Raw genomic sequence first — 22,857 nt, 5'->3', positions numbered from 1 at the left:
AAGAGGGACTAGGGCGGAACAAGGGAAAGCAGTGAGAGGACTGAGAACAACCCGGACAAGAGGTGATGGGGACGTGGACCACAGTGGCAGCAGTGGAGGCAATGAGAAGGGGTCGGATCCTGCATAAATCTGGAAAGTAGAGTCACCAGGACTACCAGCCGGCTTGGATGGGACGGGAGGGAGTGTGAGAGACAGAGGGGAGCCCACGGTGACTCCAGGGTTTCCGACCTCAGCGAGGAAGGAGGCAGCTGCCCTCGAGTGAGGGGGGGAACGCCGGGCTGCAGAGATGCAGATTCTGAGTGGAGAGATTCACACGTTACATGTCAGGTTTCTTAGACGTCCAAATGGAGATTTCGAGTAACCTGTTTCTCGAGTTCAGGACAGAGGTCCAGCCTGGAGACACTTATCTGCGAGCTGTTGTCTTGTAGATCACACCTGAAGCCACGAGACAGATGGGGTCACAAGAGAGTAGAGACCGAGAGGGAGGAAGGCCGGGAACTAGGAGGTGGGGCACAGCACGGCGAAGAGGCAGGAGGAGCGGAGGAACCTGCGAGGGAGGCGGAGAAGGAGCTTCCAGTGAGATAGGAAGGATGCCAGGAGACCGTGGGATTTCAGAAGCCAAGCAAGGAGGAGGGAGCATCCACTCTGTCAAAGCTGCTGGCAGGTTGAGGACAGGCCCTTGGGCTGAACAATATGGAGGTCAGTGGCACCCTTGAGGAGCAGAGCTGGCGGAGTGGTGCAGGTGAGCTGATTTAAAATAGCGCGAGGAGGGGGACTGGAGACAGCAAGTAAGGACACCATTGAGAAGTTTTGCTGCAAATGGAAGCAAAAAGGAAAAAGGTAGCTGGTAGAGAAAGGGAGCTTAAGAGAAGTTTTGTTTTTCTTTTTCGTTTTGTTTTCTGGGGGGTTTTTTGGTGAGGAAGATCTGCCCTGAGCTAACATCTGTTACCAATCTTCCTCTTTTTTTTGCTGAGGAAGATTAGTCCTGGGCTAACATCTGTACTAATCTTCCTCTATTTTGTATGTGGGATGCCTCCACAGCATGGCTGATGAGTGGAGTAGGCCCGGGATCTGAACTGACGAACCCAGGCCACCAAAGTGGAGTGTGCAGAACTTTAACCACTTGGCCAGGGGGCCGGTCCTTTCTTTTTTGTGTTTTTAATGATAGGAGACATAAGGTCGCATTTTTGTGCCAATGGGAATAATCCAGTAAAGAGTGAAGAATTGATGATGTAGGAGAGAGAGGAGAACGCTGGGGCAGAGTTCTGGAGTCAGAGAGAGCGGGTGAGACCTGGTGCACAAGAGGAGAGCCTGCATTTAGACAGGAGCATCTTTGGGGGGAGGGGCATCAAAATGTGGGAACAGATGCTGACACGTGGGTAGAGAGTGTGAGAGTGTGCAGATATTTTCTTCTGACTCCTTCAATTTTCTCAGTGAAGTAAGAAGCAAGCGGTGAGGATGGGAAAGGAGGTGTTGGAGATGATGAAAGAGAAGCTATGAAGAGTCACTTAGGAGAGCAGGGAAAAAATCAACAAAGGAGAGAAAGCACGATTATGTATCAGCGTGCAGCCTGCGGCTGAGACCTCAGCATAAAAGATGAGAAGACCTGTCCAGAGGGTTAGTAACTGTCTTGAAGGCATTTGTTCAATTACTCAGAATTTTTTTTTATCAACTTCTCCCAACAAGTACAAATTTAGATACTTCTCAGGGATGTAATGAAACAAATGTTAATATTTGAATCTCAGGAAAAGTGCTTCCCAGGAGACTACAATCATAGCAGTAATTCTGATACTTTATTTCAAGATGTGAAACACGATCTACAACACGGTAAAATGGTCAGTGGAGAGCTATTAGATTTTACCCTAAACCCACATTGGGATTTGCAGTCTTTTGCAAAAGCCTCCCATTTTGTTACCTAAATCCTCAGTTCCCTCTCCTAGGGTGACGAGTAGGGCGAGGAGCCAGGTGCAGTCCAGACCGGGAGCTAAGAGGGCACTTTCCCTCCGTGACACAGAAGGGATGCAGAAACTTGCTGAGAACCGACTTAACGACATCTAATAACAAACCTCCAAAGCAGAACGAGATAGTGGACTAAGGCACCAGCAAAGAGGAGTGTATGCTAGTAGATAAACGGACAACGAATACAGATAAACCCATAAGGTGAGACCTTATTTTGGCTAAAGCTCTTATGTAACGCATTTTCACGTGAAAGGCAACATTTTATGGCTGACAGTCTAATCAACATGAAACAGCTCATTCTCTCTTCCTATCTCGGTTCTGAAAGCCTTAACGCATTAATGAGGCTGACATACACAAGGGGCAGTAGAAATTCATCTGGATTCGGTGAGTTATAAAAATTATTTCATTGAGCCATACGTTGTATGTTTTATTTACTCAATGGAAACAAAACTTGTCATCCATAAAAATATCCCATATGTACCACATAGGTGCTTATTTACAAACACTACCACCAGCAGCCCTGTAAGAACCCACGTTCTTTCAATGACACATGGCAGACCCCTTATGCAGATGCTCTTTAGGTTAAAATGAAATGTTTCTAATCCGAAAGTCATCTAGATCTTTAACCAGTCTTAAAGCAATCTGCACAAACCAATTCAACCAAACCAGAAATCATCAAAGACTCTGCATGCCACTTCAAGTTCAAGCTCGGTTCTACAGACAACTTCTAAACAATTTACACAAAAACACAAATTTCTTGGATGGTTTCACCATTAAAGATGTAAGAGGTCCAAAATACTTTTAAAACTTTGCTCCCCGGACCTCCCACACGCTGCTGGAAGAAACGTGAATTAGTACTTTGGAAAACGGTGTGATCCGATCTGCTAAAGCTGAGCACACAGGAAGCCTCTGAGCCCGCAGTTCCACTCCTGGGTGGACACTCGGAAACGTACAGATACGCTCCGAAAGCCTTGTGTCAAAACGAATGCTTGTAGAAGCACTTCGTTATATCCCCAATTTGGAAATGAGCAATCACCCGGTGACAGTGGGGGATGAACACACTCACCCACAGAAACACGAAACAGCAATGTAAAGACACAAACTATCACGCGTGCAAGAACATGAATGGACCGCACAAACACAACGCAGAACAAAAAGTAGCCAAACGCAAACTGTGCATAATAAATGATTATATTCACATAAGGCTCAAAAATAGGCGAGACGAATCCGCGCTGTTAGAAATCAAGAGTGTGTCAAGCCTGGGGGGCGGCCGGTGAACCAGGAGGGGCCATAGGGGCGTCCGAGCTGGCAATTTTCTCTTTCCTGACCTGGGCGCTGGTTACATGGGTGTGTTCACTCTGTGTCAAGTTATGGAGCCAGGCACTTCTGATCTGGACACTTCTCTGTATATATGTTTCAATAAAAAGTTTTCTGAAAAAAAAATAAGCTGCTCCCAAATTCAGAAAATATCCTTTTAAAAAAAAATGAGCCTAAAAGCAATAACTTAGTTTTTATGTTTACTGTTCTATGAAAATTAATCTTCTACGTAAAAACAGTTGTTTCTATGGAAATATTACCTTACATGAAAGAGAAAAAGAAATATTTAAAGGGTTATACATTTATACTATAAAATGAGAATATAAGTTATCCTTACCTCCATTTTGCAGTTAATAAACAAATAACCTTCTCAATATCAACTTACCTGAGTTGCTTTGCATAGCTGAGTTCAATCTCTGTCCTTTCCTTTACAAATTTGATGTATTTCTCAAGAATATCAATTCCCCACTGTGTGTGTTTTTCTAAGTTGTCAAATTGATCCTGTTAAAAAAAAAACAGAGACAGTTTATAACCTATCTCTGTGATTAACATAATTTCAGTGAACGACTCTCTCAACAATATATTGCTACGTAGAAAGCAGTTCCAACATTTTCCATGATTGCACTTGGGTGTTTTTTTTGTTGAGCAGTTTTGAATCAACATTACCAAATTTGGTTTGAAAAACCGCCTGGGGGACTGAACTCTGACCCATTTGTTCACGTTCCCTATTCCTATTAGAAACATGGCTTTTGGATATAATTAAGGTCCTAGTACAACAGAAAATGTCTTTTCCAGATACAAAAACAGAGAGGTGAAACGCACACCCACATTAACTCAGCCACACTATCAGCATCTTAACTGTTATCTCGGAGTTATTCAAAACAGCTCAGTGAAATTTGGGGAAAGGAAATGGGAGGGAGAAGAGTTACAAAACATTGCTTTCTTCAAACAAATAAATACAATGACTCACAGGGACTTTATCCAAACATCCAAACATATAGCAAGCCTACACCGTGCCAGGAATGGTGCTGGGAACTGGGGAACCCAAAGGAACAGAAATACAGCCCCAACTTGCAGAGCGCCTTGAGGTTCCTCCTCTGGAAGAATGAGAGGGGGTGGGGATTCCAGCAACAGCTAATGCAAAGGCATGGAGACTTCCGGGAGTCAGGGGGACTCGTCCAGCTGGAGCGCAAGGCGGGGGTAGGGGGCAAGGTGGTGGGTGATGAAACTAGAGAAAGACTGGGGACCATCACCCAAGGCCTCGAATGCCCAGCTAAGGAGCTTAGTCTCTCCAGAGGGCACAAGTGACTCACTGAAGGGCTTGCAAGGGGGTGTGGCAGGATGATAGATATGTCTAGAATCACCAAGAGATGCAAGTTAGGAGCTTGTTAAATAAGTCTAGACGAGAGGAAATGGGAGCAGAGGGAAGCATTTCATAGACACTTAACAAGTAGAATCAAGCAGGCTCAGTGACTGACTGGATGAGGAGGCTGGAAAGGGATGCCAAGGAGACAGAGGATTCTAGGGTGACTCCCTTCTCCTTCCTGTGACCAGACAGACGGAAGGACAACAGTTTGGGATGAAGTGACACGTCGAACAAGGGAGTGACATGTCCAGAAGAGGGTCAGAAACACAGATCTATTCAGAGCTCAAGGAGGGAGGCCCGTGAGCCAGTGGATCTGAAGCAACAGCCAAGGATGATAATGCCAAAGCCTACTGCAGCTCTGCGGGCCAGGCCCGGAAGGACAGCCCAGCAAGGCTACGGAAAGTGAAGAGAGCTAGCAGGCCATCCCGGGGACGAGAGAACCGAGACGAGGCACAGATGGAAAGTTTGCCCGTGAGAGGTAACGGTGACTGAGGATGAGGGTTCTAGCCCAGCCCTGGGGCTTCACAGAGAAAGGCCACCGAACATCTCAAGGCTTTAGTCATTTGCCTCTAAGATGCAGAAATAATCCCCGCCTAATTTCACAGATCGGTCATGTAAAACGAGAAAGTGCCAAATCAAATATACAAGTACAAAGCCGCAATTTAATCCTGTCAGCATGTGCAACCTAACAGTGACCTTCAGCCTCACCCTCGGCTCGCTCTGTAAATCGAGCGTCTTCAGTTTCCATTCAAAGCAGTGCAAACTGTAAACCGAGTAAACTTCGTTCTGTGTAAGTCAGATTTGGGTGGAGTGGGCAGGCAGCAGAGGCAAAAACACTTTTTCTCCACCTTGAGAAACGCTTTTCTGAAGAGAAATAATTTCCCCAACCTAACTCCCACCCTGGCCCATAAAACAGTTTGAGAAACATCAACTTAAGAAGTCAGGGTTTTTATTTTACTAGAATGCTTTTCTCATTAAAAATAATCCCGGCAAAATGTTTGCCTTTATACCTAAGAATTTTTAATATTATCATAAACAATAAGGACAAATATTTAAGGTTTTCATTGATTCTCGGTCCTCAATAATACATTCCACAAACTCCTAGCCTCCACTTCAAGAAACGCAGTACAGGAAGATTGTTTATTTATGTAATCTCTAAAGACAAGGGTTGTCAAGCAAACTAATAGTGGAAACAAGACTGTAGGTCTCTTTAAAGTACTTGAGGAAGCAAATATACAAAGTATTCAAGTAATGATTACAAATCGTTCCTGGCTATTTAGAGCCCGGCTTCCTCAAAGCTTTCTGCTAAAGGTGAGCCTTTGTAAATCTAGTTTCATAGCGATCCTATTTATTCAAACCCCCCCATTAGCGAGCCCTCTCTCTGGATTGTTTCCCATCTTCGGGGCCTCAGCTACCTTCAGCAATTCTAAGTGTTTCCTTGAAAACTTGCAAAGACCATCTGCTCTTAGATGTCACTCTTGTCCTGTTAATAATCTAACTACATATTTTCACCTATTGCATTAGTTTGCCATCCTTTTTAGCCCTAATGTACACAACATAAAGCAACAGCCTTTGATACCAAAACTCTTTAAAAAAAATCTACGTTGGAATTGAGTCCACCTTAAAAATTACTGGCCTCAAACCAACAATATGTTTTCAATAAAGTTATCTGTATTCAAGAACATTATGCAAGCTATTGTAAGGCACTTAGTAAAATAAGGTACAAAGAAGATAGAAGATCTTAATAAAAAAACTTAGCAACAAATAAACTAGTACTCGTTTGGGAATACAGTATAGTTCTTTCGATGCTATATGCAAACATCTCTGAGGATGCTGCCCTGTAGCCGTCACCCTGCTGGCCACGGGATAGACTTTCCTGACAGCCGCTAAAAGAAAATTCAAAACAGATGAAAAACTAATCAACCCACTTACATTCTTGACTAAAATGTGGAAAACTTAATGGAAAAAAACTCCAAATCTTGAAAAGACTCCTTTGTGAGCAAATATTCCAAATGGCTCTTTAAAGAAATAGTCTTTGCTACTTTGGGGATGGTGCCATTATAAAAAATGCATCCCCTCCATTACATGTCAATTATACCTCAATAAAAAAAAGAGAGAGAGAAAGAGAAAAAAAAAATGCCTCCTTTCTTGTTTGATGTCACATGACAGCGGTTCTGAAGGTGCCTTTGCCCTCTTAGAAATCATTAAGGGCCTCAAAGAGGTTTTGTTTATACGGGTTATAGCTATCAATATTTACTGAAATTAAAATTTGAAATTAAATTTCCATCTGAAATTAAAAACGGAGAGCTTTTAAAAGCATTTAGTAATTCATTTAAAAACAATAATAAATCTACTAAATGTTAATGTAAATAGCATATGCTTTAAAAAATTTTTTATTAGGTTTAACTATAACCTAGACAATCTCTTTATACATCATCTATTTCATTATTATTATTATTGTTATATATATTTTTTTGGTGAGGAAGATTGTTGCTGAGCTAACATCTGTGCCCATCTTTCTCTATTTTGTATGTGGGACGCTGCCACGGCATGGCCTGATGAGTGGCGTTAGGTCCACACCTGGGATCGGAACCCATGAACCCTGGGCCACCAAAGTGGAGCATGTGAACTTAACCACTATGCCACCAGGCCGGCCCCAAATAGCATATTTTTTAACTTTTAAGAACTTTCTTTTCCAAGACAAAAAAAAAAAAAAATAGCGAGAAGAGTGGCGTTGTTTTACGTTTTTGCAAATCTCTTTGATGTCCAGCTCAATAGAAGATAGCTCGATTCTCATCGATGCTTCTGTATGTGATCTGGCATGACTCCTTATTTCGGTTGAAGCGTAAGAAAAAATAGGACTTCACACAGATATGTAGTTAGGAACGGAGGAGTATTTCAACAGCCTTTTTAGGTAGTTGTGGATATTCTTATTTGATATTACACTAAAACTTGACAAAGTCGTTTCTTAATGGCTGGTTGCAATGTGAAATCTGAAACCATAGCAATGAACTTTTCATCCTCAGTTACAATAAAATGCACTGGTCTATCTTGCATTTTGAATGGATCATTTACCGGCACATGACTGTCTGACATTATGCATTGGTCACTTAGAAAATATTACTTCACTGACACATGCAGATCTTCCAAGTGTTGACACATTTCATAATAAAATATTAAAAAATCACATTTCTTTATATTACTACCTATCTCATCTTATCTGAGGAATCTTTAAATATTTGGAGGCTATCAAGCTGTCACAGTGGCAAATAGAAATTTTCCGAAATTCGAATTTTCACTTAAAAGCTAGAATTCTATCATTGGCAACAAGTATTCTCAGTTGTTTCCTTGAGGTGACAAGCTCACTTCATTCCTTTTTGAGAAAATGTCTGCCAAATGCCCAAGAGTCTGTCTGGCAATGGCTCTTTGAAGTGAAAAATGGTGGCCCATGACAAAAACAGCTAGTTCAGCTCACAACACAATCACTAAAGTATTTTGGTAAGCAATACAGTGCTTTAGGCATGCTGCCCGTCTTGTCACACACGCTATTAAAAAGGTGTCTATTCAAGGGTTGAGATTTAATAAAATTAGTCATCTTTACTGTTTCATCAAGGACATTTTTAGATAAAACTCATTTTCTTAACAGCTGAAGGTGAAGAATACAGTAACGGCCAGTCCCGTTTGGAGCCGCTGCCTTGGTTCACGCTAAGGCGCCGGGAGTCTTACCCTCCCTGCTCTTGCACCATCGCTGCAAATGTCCACACACACAGCACAAAAGACGATGTCCTAGGAGCGTTGTGAAAATAGTTTTGAGCTTGTGGGCTCCATGAGAGGGTTTCTGGAACTTCCAGAGGTCCAGGGACCACACTTTATGACCCACTACCACATGGCACATACTCTAAGATTTCTATTTTAAAGTTGCATATTGCCAAAGATTAAGAAAGTCAGATAATATATGACCTAATGGAAAATGATGTTTAATTTATAAGTGCGTGCTATATATACACTCAACAATTAAATGTAAAGTTGCCAAGAGGACTGCAAATGGATGTTTCCAAGTAGCTGGTTACAGCCTGACAGGTACCTTCCAGGAACCCCTGTAATGCCCCCGCTTGACCTAGAATTCAAAACAACCAAAGGTTCGTGCCAGGAGCTTTCAGCTGTGAGAGGCTGAGTAAGCCGAGAAGACAATAAGGAAGGTGCGATTGCATTAATCAACATACAACTGCTGTATTTTACAATCGTTTTTAGGCCTGGTTTTATGTACTATGCTGCGATTAAGCTCCTTTATGCGCTGAAGACCGAACCAGAACAAGTATGGAGAATGGCATTCGTTTGGGTCATCATGTCTTCATCAGAATTCTTACAGAATCACGAAGTCCAATACCAACAGATTTTGCCTACAGCATAAACCCGTCAGTCGGTGTTATGACTAGTCTCTCTAGGTCAGTAGATAATGATTATTCTTGGCCATTCAGGAAGTCTTCTGAAATCTTGATTTTTTTTTCAAATTATGCAAAAGAGCTGACACAGGAGCTACAGTCAGAAAAGCTTTTGAGGTGAGAAGATCCAAGTCAGCCACAAGGAAGTTCTTCTGCAAAGAAGAGGTCAACTTTTCACACGGTACTTCCTGTAACTGAGAAGCACACTAAACCGACACTAATCCAAAAACCCCTGGAATCAGCCAATCTAGTCAGAAAGGAAACTGCTACAGTTCCTCTGTGTAAGCGGCTCAGACTCAGAGACAGGGGACCTGAGGCCAGCTCTCCCCCACGATCGAATCCCTCCCTCTACAGCAAGTGACCCGCTCCGGGGATGGAATTATCCCCTTCACATTCCTGGATCCACTTCCGTGTGTGCTGTCTGCACCCCTGTTTTAGGATACTCTAACTTTGGATAAACCCACTTTCCTCAGAACTTGGGCACTTTGAAAAGCAGACCTTAAACGGCTCTTTTTAAACAGAAGCCCTGGGGATGATACTGCCGGTATCGGCTTCCTCTTATCTTCGAGGAGAAAGTGTCAGAAGGTATAGACTTACCCAGAATATAAATGTAACAAAACCTCCATTTAAAATGTTTTAAAAATCAATTTGGGTCTGACTATTAAAGTAGCTGTATATACAGGAACAAAAAAGTTTTAGAAAGCTTTAGAAACAAAAATGTGTCATCACAAATACCACGTAAAATTCTATTTCTCGAACTTTTAACAAAGACTTCAATTGATTTCCACGGGCAAATTAAGAATTTTTCTCATTAAATTAAAAGCAGAAATATCCAAATATATATTTTCAACATAAACGCATCACACCTTGAAGTGATGAAAAACCATTACCCACAGTGACTTCAGGGTTTACCCACAGAAAGAGTGGCAGCATTAGAGGGTTTATTTCAAGGAGCACAGATACTTTATGTTTTGACGATACAAGCAGATGCAGATTCTGTAAAATTTCGTACTCACTGGCTGTTTCTGAAATGGGTTCTGTGAATTAGGGTGGTGTTCTCCCTCGGTTGAAAATGCTCCTAAAGCAATAACCTGTCACATAACTGACAAAGGAGGGCCTCTAACATCACAGGGTCATGGTTGGACAGTCAAGCTACTACAATGGATTTTAACTAGCACACAAGTTTTAGTGAACTCAGAATTTCCTTAAAATGAAAGTCTACAACTTGCCATAAAGACAGGTAGAAATTCGGGCACATCTACTGTTGCCAACCACAGTCTAAGTCTGTCTTTATCGGGAAAATGAAAACACTAAGGAATTATTCTATGTTCATGGTTCTTTCCAGCAATTGCATTTTAAACACAAGAAGTAAGAATGTAAACAAACACAAGATGAAAATATATGCATGAGTTTAAAAAAACCCCAAAGAAAACCTTAAAAAAAAAAATCCAACAGCATATGAAGTTAGTGATACAAAGAATGTGGAAAAGGCACACAGAATATGAAAAGCTGCATTTTCATACTTTTATAACAATAATTATATTGTGCAAAAGGGCAATAAGGAGGCTGACGTTGGCTGTGCAACAAATGGAAGGACACAGAAAGGAGGAGACTTGGGTGATGGATGCTGGGATGTCCTACGCCAAATGTGATGCCATGTTACATTGCATCCCGAAAAGAAAAGAGAGGGTAGAAAATATAACTTGCAGAAAAAGCACCAGAATTATACTATACTGCCGTCTGAGCAGATGAGACCTGGAGGGGAAATTGCTACAGAATGTATTCCTTTAAGAAGCCGCAATAAGCTTCTGGCCTATTGCAAGGTTCTTAGAACACCTTAGTCAGTTTCAGTTCCCCTCTCGGTTCCTTTGGATACAGTACAAGCAATCAACAAACAAAAACAAACATCTGTAACTGCCCCAAACAGGCTGAGTGACAGAGATCACCAAGAATAAGATTTTCAAGGAAAAAACATTTTAAAGAGCTTACGTTTTTTGATTAAAAAAGAAATCCCACTAATTTTTAAAGCAATCTTAAAAATTACTCCTCCAGATAGGCATTGTCAAATACCTTACATAGAAGAGGAAAAGTATTAAGGATGATGAAGTTAGAAAAACTGGGTTCAGAAAGCTGGGTCTAACTTGTAATTGTGGAGGGCTGAATCAACGCTAATGAGAAACAGAAATAATCACAGAAAGCAAAATCTTGCTCTTTGTAAGGAAAAAGACTCTGTCTCATTGTGGCAGAAGGCAAGGGGGCTTAGTTAAGCTGTGATTGTGAGATGAACATCCTTAACACAAATGTCCGGTATCATTAGCGTTTGGTTTCGACCTGGAAATGGGATCTCCTCATTCATCTGCTGGTTTCTGTGCAGCAGCTGGGACAAGGAAGCCTGAGTATGAACTGGTTGCTGTACTGAGCCTGCTCAGGCAGCAGACGCACAAGTTCAGTCACCTCTCCCTCCTCCAGCTGTCCTGCGTTCCTTTAAGCTCCGGGGAACCAGCTGTACCTCAAACATCCCGCATGGTTATCCGCAGGTGATTCTCTCCTCCAGGAAATAAGTTCAAGACCAACCCAAGGGCAGAAGAAAGGAGGGAGAGGGAGAGAGGAGGCCGCTACACTCTAAATACCAGGAAGAACTTTGAAGGCAACACAAAGACTAAAGAAGAGCAAAGAATACAAGCTAAATTTTTAATGAGAAGAAAAAGCCAGATTTTTAAAGTCCTGGCTTATTTCTAAACTCCATAAATATTTCCAGGGGTGTGTGTGTGGCGGGGGGTGGGGGGGTGCAAAATATTACAAAAATGTCATAGGAAAAAAGTTTTCTTAAAGCCCTGGCACCTGAAACTTAGTTAACACCAATGAAAGGGAGTTTCCAAAGACTTAGCAGTTAACTAACCTCCAATTTTAAGAAGGTTAAGCAAACACGTAGGTGTTGTCCCTTTTTAAGACATGGGATCCCAACGCTCAACCCACTGCCACCGTTGAACATCTGACCCAAGGAACCCACAAGACAGGGTGGATCGGACCAATCAGAAACTCTCTGGGAACAGGTGTTGGAGCTAACAGGTGAAAACTGTCCCTGTGCACGCCAAATGAGAGAGAAAACACCAGTCTGCAGAGACGAAGAACAAAGCAGAGATGTCAGACAACATTATGCAGAGCATTCCAAATGGTTGTACCTGTGAGCTTTCCACCGGCTGATTTCAAGTCCTCTGTGAGACTAGTCTGTTCTTCCAGCCCCTGGTTCTGTAAGATATCCCTTGGGACAGACACTGTTGGCTGACAAACCAGCAGCTATTTCCTACCCATTCTTGGGTTGAGCACCTCTCCTACTGCAAGATCCCCCTTGCAGCTACGACATAGACATGCGACATCACCCTGGCCAACCAGATGTACGGGATATCTACGGGTGGCTACTGAGAAAGGTTACCCTCCTCAATAAACTCCTCCTCTTCTTTACTTGACATGGTCAAAGCTGCCTGTGATGCTTGGAGTTGCTGCAACCATCTTGTCACCATGAGGAGGAAGCATCACAGATGCACTAGGAATGGCAGAAATGCAAGATGGAAAGCACCTGGATCTTTGATGAAATTACTGAACCTCGACACTAGTCCCGGAAACTCCCTGCCTCTGGACTCCTTGTGAGGTGAGAAAAAATGTGTCCTTATTGTCTAAGCCACTTTTCTTTGGGTCTTTTGTTACTTGCAGTTTAACCCACACACCCATGTCTCTTTCCAATAAGTTGCAATACATCAACCATTTCTTACTGAGAAATGACGGTGAGCATTTGCCGACTAATACAATCCTTCTTTCTAAGACTTCTTTGTGGCTTACAGGCTGTGTTTTTAAATTATTTAATGAGTTTTAGGGATACACTTTATGATTCTGAAGAGTTTTTTGCTACACATGGCCCCATAGTCCTCTAAAGAAGAGACACCTCATTTTTGAGATAAATCAAAAGCCTTATTGATCAATCTTTTCTTCTACGTAGACCAATAAGCCAGACCTAGCAGAAGTTTTAAATGCCATCTTGCCAAACATTCCTAAGCAGGAGAGGATAATGGAAGAGCTTTGGACCTGGGTTCAAATTCTGACGTCAGTAGTTACACGTCCTGTTACTTCGGGCAAGATTCTTTCTCTATTAAGCCTCGGTTTCCTTATCTGTAAAAAGGGCAGACAGTCTCTGCCTACTCAAAACAGGTTCTTAGAAAATCAAAGGACATAAGGTATGTAAATACGATAAATGTAAGATTTTGTTATTTGTCCTCTTAATATTATAAGATATAATTTATTTTAGTTCTGCATTCCAAAACCAGTTGACATCTTGGCATTGACATTCTCGGAGGAGGAATGAAGATGAGAGACTAGGCTTTACAGGAAGGAATAATCAGATATAAAGACCGGCTTTTAAAATAATTTATTGAGCTAAACGCTAGGAGAAGAGCCATTACGACCATCTTAAGGCAGGTTCACAGTCTCCTCCAAATCCAAAATCAAAAAATTCCTGAAAGCCAAAAGGTTTTTCTTAACTCACCTAGTGACAAACCTCACCCGAGCCTGATTATAACCTCCACTCATCACACGTGCTCATACCTTTCATTCCACACCATTTTGGATAACGGATTGTGGACCTAATTTTGGGAAACGAGTTGCTCAATAAGACAAGACCGGAAAAATAAAAAGTATAAGGATTGTTAAGGAAGAAATAAAACTGTCATTATTCACAGATGATATGACTAACTATGTAGCACAGACAGAAGAGTCCGCTGATCAATTATTAGAATTAAGAGTTTAACATGATGGCTGGCTATAAGATCAACAGAGAGAACCCAACTGCTTTCTGGACATCAGCAACAAACAGAACATGAAATTTTAGAAACAATATCATTTACAATAGCACGAAAAATTGCCACTAGACAGAAATAAGCTTAACAAAAGATGCACCAGACTGTCACGGAGAAAACAATAAAACATTATTAAAAGACATTAAAGAAAACCAGAAGAAGTGGAGAGATATGAACCACATTCCTGGATTGCAAGGCTATATATTGTGAATATATCAGTTCTCCCCCAAATTGTCTATGGATTCGATGCAGTTCCAATTAAAATCCCAACAGGTTTTTGAAGAACATAATGCAAAGGTTTAAATGGGGTTGCAAAGGTCAACCAATAGTCAAACACTCCCGAAGAAGAACAAGCTGGGGGGACCGCCACGCTGCATGTGGACACATTATAAAGTTAGTTAAGGGCTGTGCGGTATTGGCCAGGGATAGAAAAATAGGCAAATGTGAAGAACAGAAAGGCCAGGAACAGGCCCAGGGAAAAGAAAAAAAAAAAAAAGAAAGAAAGAAAAGAAAAGAAAAGAAAAAAAACTGTATAGAAAAGATGAGAGCCTAATGCCTAAGGGCCTGGGGTCTGGAGCTAGAACAAATTGGTTTGAATTCTCGCTCTTTAACATGCCAGCTATGTCACATGAAGCAGGTTACTTAACCTCTCTGTGTTTCTGTTTCTCATCTAAAAAATGGAGATAACAGCAGGATCTATTTGTAGGGTGACTACCAGGATTAAACAAGTTATCTCATGCTTAGAACACGGCTTGGCATATAGTAAGCTCTCAGGAAGTGTTAATGCCATCATCACCATCATCACCATCATCACCATCATCACCATCCAATGAGGAAAGAACGGGCTGTTTAATCAAAGGTGCTGGGATGACTGTGCATCTATGGGAAAGAATAAAATCCAACCTCAATTTCTTACAATGTACAAAAACTAATTCCAAGTAGGATAAGGACCTAACTATAAAAGGCAAGCCTAGAAAACTTTCAGGAGACAATAGAGAAGAAGATCTTTCTGACCTTGAGGTAGGAAACGACTTTCAAATAAGACACAAAAAAGCATGCACCATAAAGAAAAAAAATTGATGAACTTGACTACACGAACACTGAAAACTTCTGTTTATGACAAGATCCCATGAGGAACGTAAAACAATAAAAGACAAACTGGGAGGAGGTATTTGTAACACACATGATCGAGAAAGGATCAGTGCTGGGGCGGCCCTCGGGCCGAGAGGTTAAGTTTTTGCGCTCCGCTTCAGCGGCCCAGGGTTTCGCTGGTTCGGATCCTGGGTGTGGACATGGCACCACTCGTCAGGCCACGCTGAGGTGGGGTCCCACGTGCCACAACTAGAAGGACCCAGAACTAAAATATACAACTATGTACTGGGGGGATTTGGGGAGGAAAAGCAGAAAAAAAAAAAGGTTGGCAACGGTTGTTAGCTCAGGTGCCAATCTTTAAAAAAAGAAAGAAAGAAAGAAAGGATCAGTGTCTGGAATATAGAAAGAACTCCTTCAAATAGATTTTCTTAAAAAGATGATATAATCCAATAGGAAAAGGGGCAAAAATAATAAGAATTTTAAGCATAAAATGATATTTAGCCTTATTAGTAATCAAGATAATGCATATTAAAACTACAATGAGATGTCATTGTACAATGAAATGAGACCCACCAGCCTGGCAAAAATTTGAAGTCAGAAAACACCCAGGATTAACAAGGATGTGTTGCAACAGGCCAGCTCGTACACTGCTGGGGACCTTAAACACGGATTGGCTTTATCCAGTAAAGGTGAACCTGTGCCCCCGTGCAATGCAGCAATTCCTCTACTGGACATACAGCTTAAGGTCTAGGACCTAGACAATAAACTCTTGGTCATGTGAACCAAGAGACATGCACGGAAATGTGTACAGCAGCATAATTCATAGCCACAAAATACCAAAAACAACCCATCTGTCCATCTGATTCCATTTATATCAATCCCCAAAACAGGCAAAACTAAACAATGAGGTAGCACTGGTTTACAACACTATATAAATTCCAGGAGTACATCATAGTATTTCAACTTCTGTATAGATTCCTAAGCAACGTATTGTCTACTGATACATTCAGAAGTGATGAAAAACTACAAAGAAAAACAAAAGAATATTTTTTGATTCAGAATTCTGGATAACACTCAATTAGCTTGGGGAGCTTGAAGAGGGAATGTGATCGCAAAGGGGCCATAGGGAGCTTCTGGGGCAGAGCGATGCTCTATTTCTTTACCGGGTGGAATGTTCGTGAGTGTTCCCTTTACTGCTACTTTTGTATACATCATTCTATACATACACATTTTCATACATTCTTTTGTAATATTCCATAATTAACATTTAATTGTTAGTTTACAGTTGGGTTGATGGGAAAAATCTTCAGTATTAGAGAAACTTAAGGTCCTTTGAACCTCTGCCAACTGGAGATCAAAAACGAAGTTAAAACATTTATGAAAGAAAAGAAAGAAATCAATAGAAAAATCTATTGCATAAAGTATTGAACTATTACTTTTTCCTTAATGGATGCACTTCCTATTTTATTCCCATAAAAAAATATAAAATCTTCTTCAAAAAATGGGCATCCTTTAATACCCAAGTATGGATTTATTATTGATTGCAAAAAAGACTTCACACTTTGGGGGAAAAAAACTTAAAAAAAAAAATCCAGGACTCTTACTGTCTAAAAGCTAAAAATATTTTTCACATACCACTACAGGACTATAATAGATAATTTCCCTCAAATAAAATGTTTACAAAGGTTAAGAAAACATATATTATAGTAAGCAACATATGTTGTGTTTCTCCTCTAAGCCCAAATCACACTCATCCATTCATTCATGCAACAATGTTTTACTGGGCACCTACCATGTGTCAAACACTGTTCTAGGAACTGAGGACATAGAACAAACAGAAGACGTAAATTCTCTACTCTCATAGAGCTTATATTCTAGGAGATCTTTACTGTACAAAGCTATAAAGAAATTTCAGAAAGGTTAATTCAGTTGACAGTCCCATGAGAAGAACCACTAGGTGCCTGGAGAGGAACACTGTAAAGCCCATTCACACCTATTAGCAGGGGTGACAGTCAAAATATTTAACAACCAATCAACAGCAGACTCCCCATCCAATCAGAAGAGAGGCCAGCTGTGCTGAGGCATCCTGGCTGAAAACAGGCCTTGCCTGTGCCCAAGTCTTTTCCAGAAAAGGTGAACCAATTACATATCCACCAACAGAGTCCAAGGATCCTTCTCTTACTGAACCCTGATAAGATCTGAATATTACTGATTGTAAAACGAAAAACAAATGAAAAAAAAGAAGAAGAAAGCTTTATTTATTTGGTAAGCAAATTGCTGTATTATGCACTTCTTTGATTATTCCTGAAATTAACCCTTTTATACATGTTCATTAGCCTTTGGAATTTCCTCTTGTAACTGGTCTCTTCTTAATCTTGACTCATTTATCTATTAGAAACTTTGTATTTATCTTATTGTTTTGCATATAAGCTCTTTATATATTAAGGTTTAACTCGGCCATATTTGGTATAAATGTTTTTCCTAGTTTGTCTGACTTGGAATTTGTATGTATATTTTGACACACAGACATAAAAATGTATGGTTACCCCAGGGGGTTAGAAACTATAAGGGTTCCCCCACTATTTTACATTTCTCTGTATGTTCCAAATTTTCTTCAATAGCCTTTTTTTCTGATTATCAATATAGTACAATACTAATTTAATGAGTTATTATTTTAAAGATTTTATTTTTTTCGTTTTTCTCCCCAAAGCCCCCGGTACACAGTTGTATATTCTTCGTTGTGGGTCCTTCTAGTTGTGGCATGTGGGACGCCGCCCCAGTGTGGCCTGATGAGCAGTGCCATGTCGGCGCCCAGGATTCGAACCAACAAAACACTGGGCCACCTGCAGCGGAGCGCACGAACTTAACCACTCGGCCACGGGGCCAGTAGCCCCATGAGTTATTATTTTAAAGACACCTAAGGAAGTAACATAAGGAAATATCTATTCTGGAAGTAACTTCTACCTTGACTTTACTGAATTACCATTTCCTTCGAGGCAGTAATTCACGATAAAATAGCATAAATATTACCATTTTATTCTAGTTTGATGTTTTTACTAAAAGGAAAAACATTTCTAGTGACATGTCATGCAACATTAAGTAGAAATCCAGGATTCATTTTCAACTATCTTTTCCTCTGCGTTTCTAAATCTACTGCCAAGTGCTGCTACCTTCACACTAACCCCTTTACCAAGGGTGCGCTGGGCACTCTCACCCATAGTCTGAATACCAGTTACCTCTTCTGCTCAGCACACCTCATCTGTGCCTGGCTCACCACATCCTGTACCATCGGTCAACACTAACACGGCACACACCCCGTGGGTGCCCTTCAATAAGTATTTGCTGAACGAATGAATGAGTTAATGGAAACTTCTCCAGCCATCACTGGAATTCTGCTAGCCCATGATTTAATTCCTTCTAGCCCATGACCAGAGTCCATTTAGTTCACATATGTAGTTTATTATCCTGGATTCCAGGATGATGTGTGCTAGCCACTCTGCAAAGTGCTGGGGATGCAACTGTGCACAACAGAAAAACTCCCTGCTCTCTTGGAGCTACGAAAAATGTCATTTATGAAGAGCATGCAGTAACATGAAATTTTACATCTATAAGAGGACAATTTTTTTCCCTTTACTTCCAATCATAGCATTAGGAATTCTCAAGTCCCCGAGATGGGGTGCAAAAAAGTTAAAAAAAAAAAAAATTCTAGTACATGGCTGCCTTCCCCAAACAGTTGCCAAAGAATGTGAACTAGCTAAATGCTTAGAGACCTATAGTCCTAGCACGTGTTTTCTTTTCATTAATTATACGTGGGCAGTCAGTTCTTTCAATAACTAAAAGCTATTCACGTTTTAAAAGTAAACATTAGCTATTTCAAAGAAAATCCACCATGTTTGGCCCTATTTTTTGAGTGGCTGTAAATTATTTCTAGCTTCATCTTATTTCGATGTTTTGAGCTCCCATTTCCATGCTACAGATTTCTTTTGGGCAACTGCTAACATAACCAACACACTAAACGCTATGCTTTCAAAACAAACCAAAATGAGTCGACTACAAATGTGCAGCCCTGCCTGTCATCCTGAGCATTCACTGCAGGGTGGGGGAGGCTGTGGATTCTGCAGCACGAGGCGCCGAGGCGCTGGCCTTAGACGGGCCCATGCCCCAGCCCCAGCACCTCGCCTCGCTGGCAGTGTGAGGTCCTTCACGTCTGTGTTACAGCTGCCTCATCCACAAGTAAAGGTACTAACAGTCCCACAGGTAACACTCCTGAACTGGACGCCTAAAAATGGTTAAAAAGGCAAATTTTATGTTACGTATATTTTACAATTAAAAAAAGTTAATGAAAGGAGGAGGAGGGGGAGAAAGAGGGAGAGGAAGAGAGGGAGGAAGAGGAGAAGGGAGAGGGGGAGGAGGAGCAAGAAGGGGGGAGGAAGAAGAAGAGGAGGAAGACTATTCGGACGAGTCAGAAAGATCACGTTGGACCGGACCACAGGGGGCCATGGTGGCTACTGAAAGGAACTTCGGAGTGAGGTGGGAAGTCATTGAAATACTTTGAGAATAGTGAAACTGTACTGATGTTATTTATTGACTCTCAGTATCCATTTTCCACCCTTTTTAAGTTTCTGCTTTATCATCAAAGCTGGAAGGCTGAGAACCACATTTCTCAGACTCTCCTGTACTTAGAGGAACGGGATTGGGTTTCAGGAGCCAGATGGACTCTCACGAGATCTGGAAAGAAAAAATGAGGCAGTGAAACACAATAAGAGTACCAATGTGTTGGGACATAAAATGAGTTCATATAGTGTAAAGTGCTTAAAACTGGCACCGAGTAAGTTAGTAGCTGACACGTTAAGCATCATAGCAATATCATAACAGAGCCAATGATTCACACTTGTACCCTAAAAGAGTAGGTAAAACCATCTTTATCCCTAGAGTCCATTCCCACTTTCCGCACAGCAGTTCATCATGGCGTGAGCTGGTGAGGAAGCCCAGGCTGCCGGTGGTTGTGACCAGAGCCCTGAGTGAAGAGCAGAAATCCCAGTGTTTCAGGGTTGTGGTCAGGACCACAGGAAACCCCTAATTCAGAGGGAAGTGCCCATATTTCAGGAATTCTTCAAAGCATTATGCAAATGCAAGAGATTTTACTGGTCCAGGAGATGTTGACAACTCTAGATAAGCAACAGAGTGAATGCAACTGCCTACATCTTTTGGCAGGGGTGTTAAGAGTTTAATTCCAATGTATCTTATTTTGTTGTCAACATAAATTGGGCTAGTTTTTTTCCTTTTTTTTCCAAGCACAAGTAAAGATTCATTTGAAGCAGACATCATCTATCCTGAGCTCCCTGTCTCTTGAGTTTAGATTATTCAGGTCCCCGATAACAATAATAATGGCTACCACTTCTAATGTCCTTCCTATGTGCAGGCTCTATGCCAAGCACTTTACATATTTCATTTAATCCTCAAAACCATCCTATGAGGCTGACACTGTTAATATCCCCTTATTTGAGATGGGTAAAATGAGGCAGAGAAAGGTTGAGGGGCTTGCTCAAGGCCACACAATTATTAACTGGAAGAGATTTGAACCCAGAGCTCCAGAGGCTGTGTGCTTAACCACTGCTCTAGACGATTTGCTTAAGACAATCCTTGCTCTTGATTTCTTCTACTGTTGGCTGTCCACACTGTGCTCGGTTCTTGATGAACCTGAGATCTTTCTGTACCCCAACCCCCAACCCCATGGTATAGTCAGTACCATGTCCATTTTTTGACGTGTGATCACAGAGCAAGGTGGAAGTGGTGGAATTAGAATTTGAACTCATCTCTGTGGAGATGGAAAAAGAGTAGAAAGACACTGGTGAAAGAAGTTGGTAACACTGGAAGGCTCATTTGCCTTGTTGGGGGCTGGGAGGGCATTGTGTGGGGGTCACCTGAGTCAAAAATCTATCAACCATTATGGGTTGGGTAGGTGTGTGTATCTGAACTTTTCAAATGGACAGGAGGGAACTGGGCCTCCTACCCACTCTTAAAGACAGTCATAACACTTGCAAATATTCAACTGTGAAGTTCATTGCAAATATTACAATGTAAAATTTTAAATGTTTACTGTAGATTTTATCTTACAAAATACCGAACAAAATTATGACATTTTTCTATGTCCTTCAGGGAGTGCAATGCAAATTTCCACAGCATTATACACCTATGTTTATTCCAGGTAAGGGAAATAAATTCCAACAATACAAGATGAGGTTTCTTTATAATCATAATAATCAGTGGTACTATAAACAGCAACTAAAACAATAGTCAAGTTCAAGTTTTGCTTTCAGAAAGATTTAAAATAGTTAATCTTGTTCTCATCTCAGCAACCCAAAACACCGCCAACATAGAATTTTGCTTGAAGATTTACTTGTTTGTTTACTTATTAAAAGTTAATGTCAATAGGAATCTAGCCCAACCCCGTGAGCAGACCACAGCCTCATTACTGCAACTTAAAACCATTATAAATTTGAATTTCTTAAGTATTCCTGAGAATATAACCTCATTTTCTCTTTTATAAAAACAGAAAACATTTAACCTATAAACAGAATCTTCAGAAAGACGTTATTGTATAAAATCATACATCAGTAAAACATTATCCTCTGGAAAAAAAAATGTCTTTTTAAAGTCATGAAAAGAACCAATGCAGATTATTTTAAGTTTAAAATAAAAAACCTGTAGACTTTTTTTTTCCTTTGCAACAGCTCATAGTGCCAACAACATATTCAATGACATAATAAGTTACTTAATGATCTTAGTTTACTGCACTGATATTTTATTTTTTAATTAATAGACTTTATTTTTTTAGAGCAGTTTCAGGTTTACAGAAAAACAGCAGGAAGTAGAGAGTTCCCATCTATTTCGCCCCTCAGTTTCTGCTATTATTAACATCTTGCATTAGTGTGGTACCTTTGTTATAACTGATAAGCCAATATTGATACGTTATTAACTAAAGTCCATAGTTTACGTTAGGGTTCACTTTGTGTTATACCCAAATGAATTGTGTTTGCCCAATGAATAAGGTCAGGTACCCACCACGACAGTATCAAACAGAGTTGTTTCTCTGCCCCAAGAAGCCCCAGTGCTGCATCTGTTCCTTCCTCGCTCCCCCTCCCCGCCGGCATCCACTCATCTTCTTACTGTATGCAGAGTTTTGCCTTTTCCAGAAGGTCATAGAGTTGGATCAGAAAGTATGCAGCTTTTTCCAACTGGCTCCTTCACCTGGCAATATGCATTTAAACTTCCTCCATGTCTTTTGGTGACCTGACAGCTCACTTCTCTTTATTGCCAAATAATATTCCATTGTCTGCAGGTACCACAGTCTGTTTATCCATTCACCTACTGAAGGCCATCCTGGTTGTTTCCGAGTTTTGGCAATTATCAATAAAGCTGCTATGAACCTCCCACGCAGGTCTGCAGCGATATTTTACCTTCCAAAAAAGAGATTCTTTTTTATTCCTAGGATTCTTCTCTTTATTGCTTTATTTTAAAAAGCAACACTGATAACAAAACAATTACAGCACTATTTGAAAATCACACTGACACCCCCTTCCCCCTAGAAAAGTCAGGATTTCCTCAAAATTCAGGAAACATTCTCTTGGATCTTTCTCTCAGCATTTTCAGGCATTTAGAAGAAATGCCAATGAACAAAAAGGACCTGGAGGCTTTGTTTAAGAATTATGAATAATGTAATGTGTGGTAAATTGTAGGCATGCTGTGCAATTTTTTTTTTCAGGCAGTATTTGTAAAGACAGCTTAAACTAGCAAGACAACATGCATTCTCCAGGGACGCCTCTTGCAATTC

General features: G+C 40.8%; 1 protein-coding gene across 24 annotated transcripts in view; it reads right to left on the bottom strand.

The window, feature by feature from the left end:
- FNBP1 (formin binding protein 1) overlaps positions 1-22,857 on the bottom strand; it is a 122,056-nt gene that overhangs the window by 75,874 nt on the left and 23,325 nt on the right. For all 24 annotated transcript variants that reach the window (XM_070518536.1, XM_070518537.1, XM_070518544.1 and 21 more), the window contains exon 2: positions 3,662-3,777. In XM_070518536.1, coding sequence (XP_070374637.1) covers positions 3,662-3,777 — 116 coding nt within the window. The remainder of the gene's footprint in view (positions 1-3,661; positions 3,778-22,857) is intronic.

Source organism: Equus asinus, chromosome 10 (assembly GCF_041296235.1).
Source record: "Equus asinus isolate D_3611 breed Donkey chromosome 10, EquAss-T2T_v2, whole genome shotgun sequence".
In the NCBI taxonomy this organism is placed as follows: Eukaryota; Metazoa; Chordata; class Mammalia; order Perissodactyla; family Equidae; genus Equus; species Equus asinus.
This window is presented reverse-complemented; position numbering and strand designations above follow the sequence as displayed.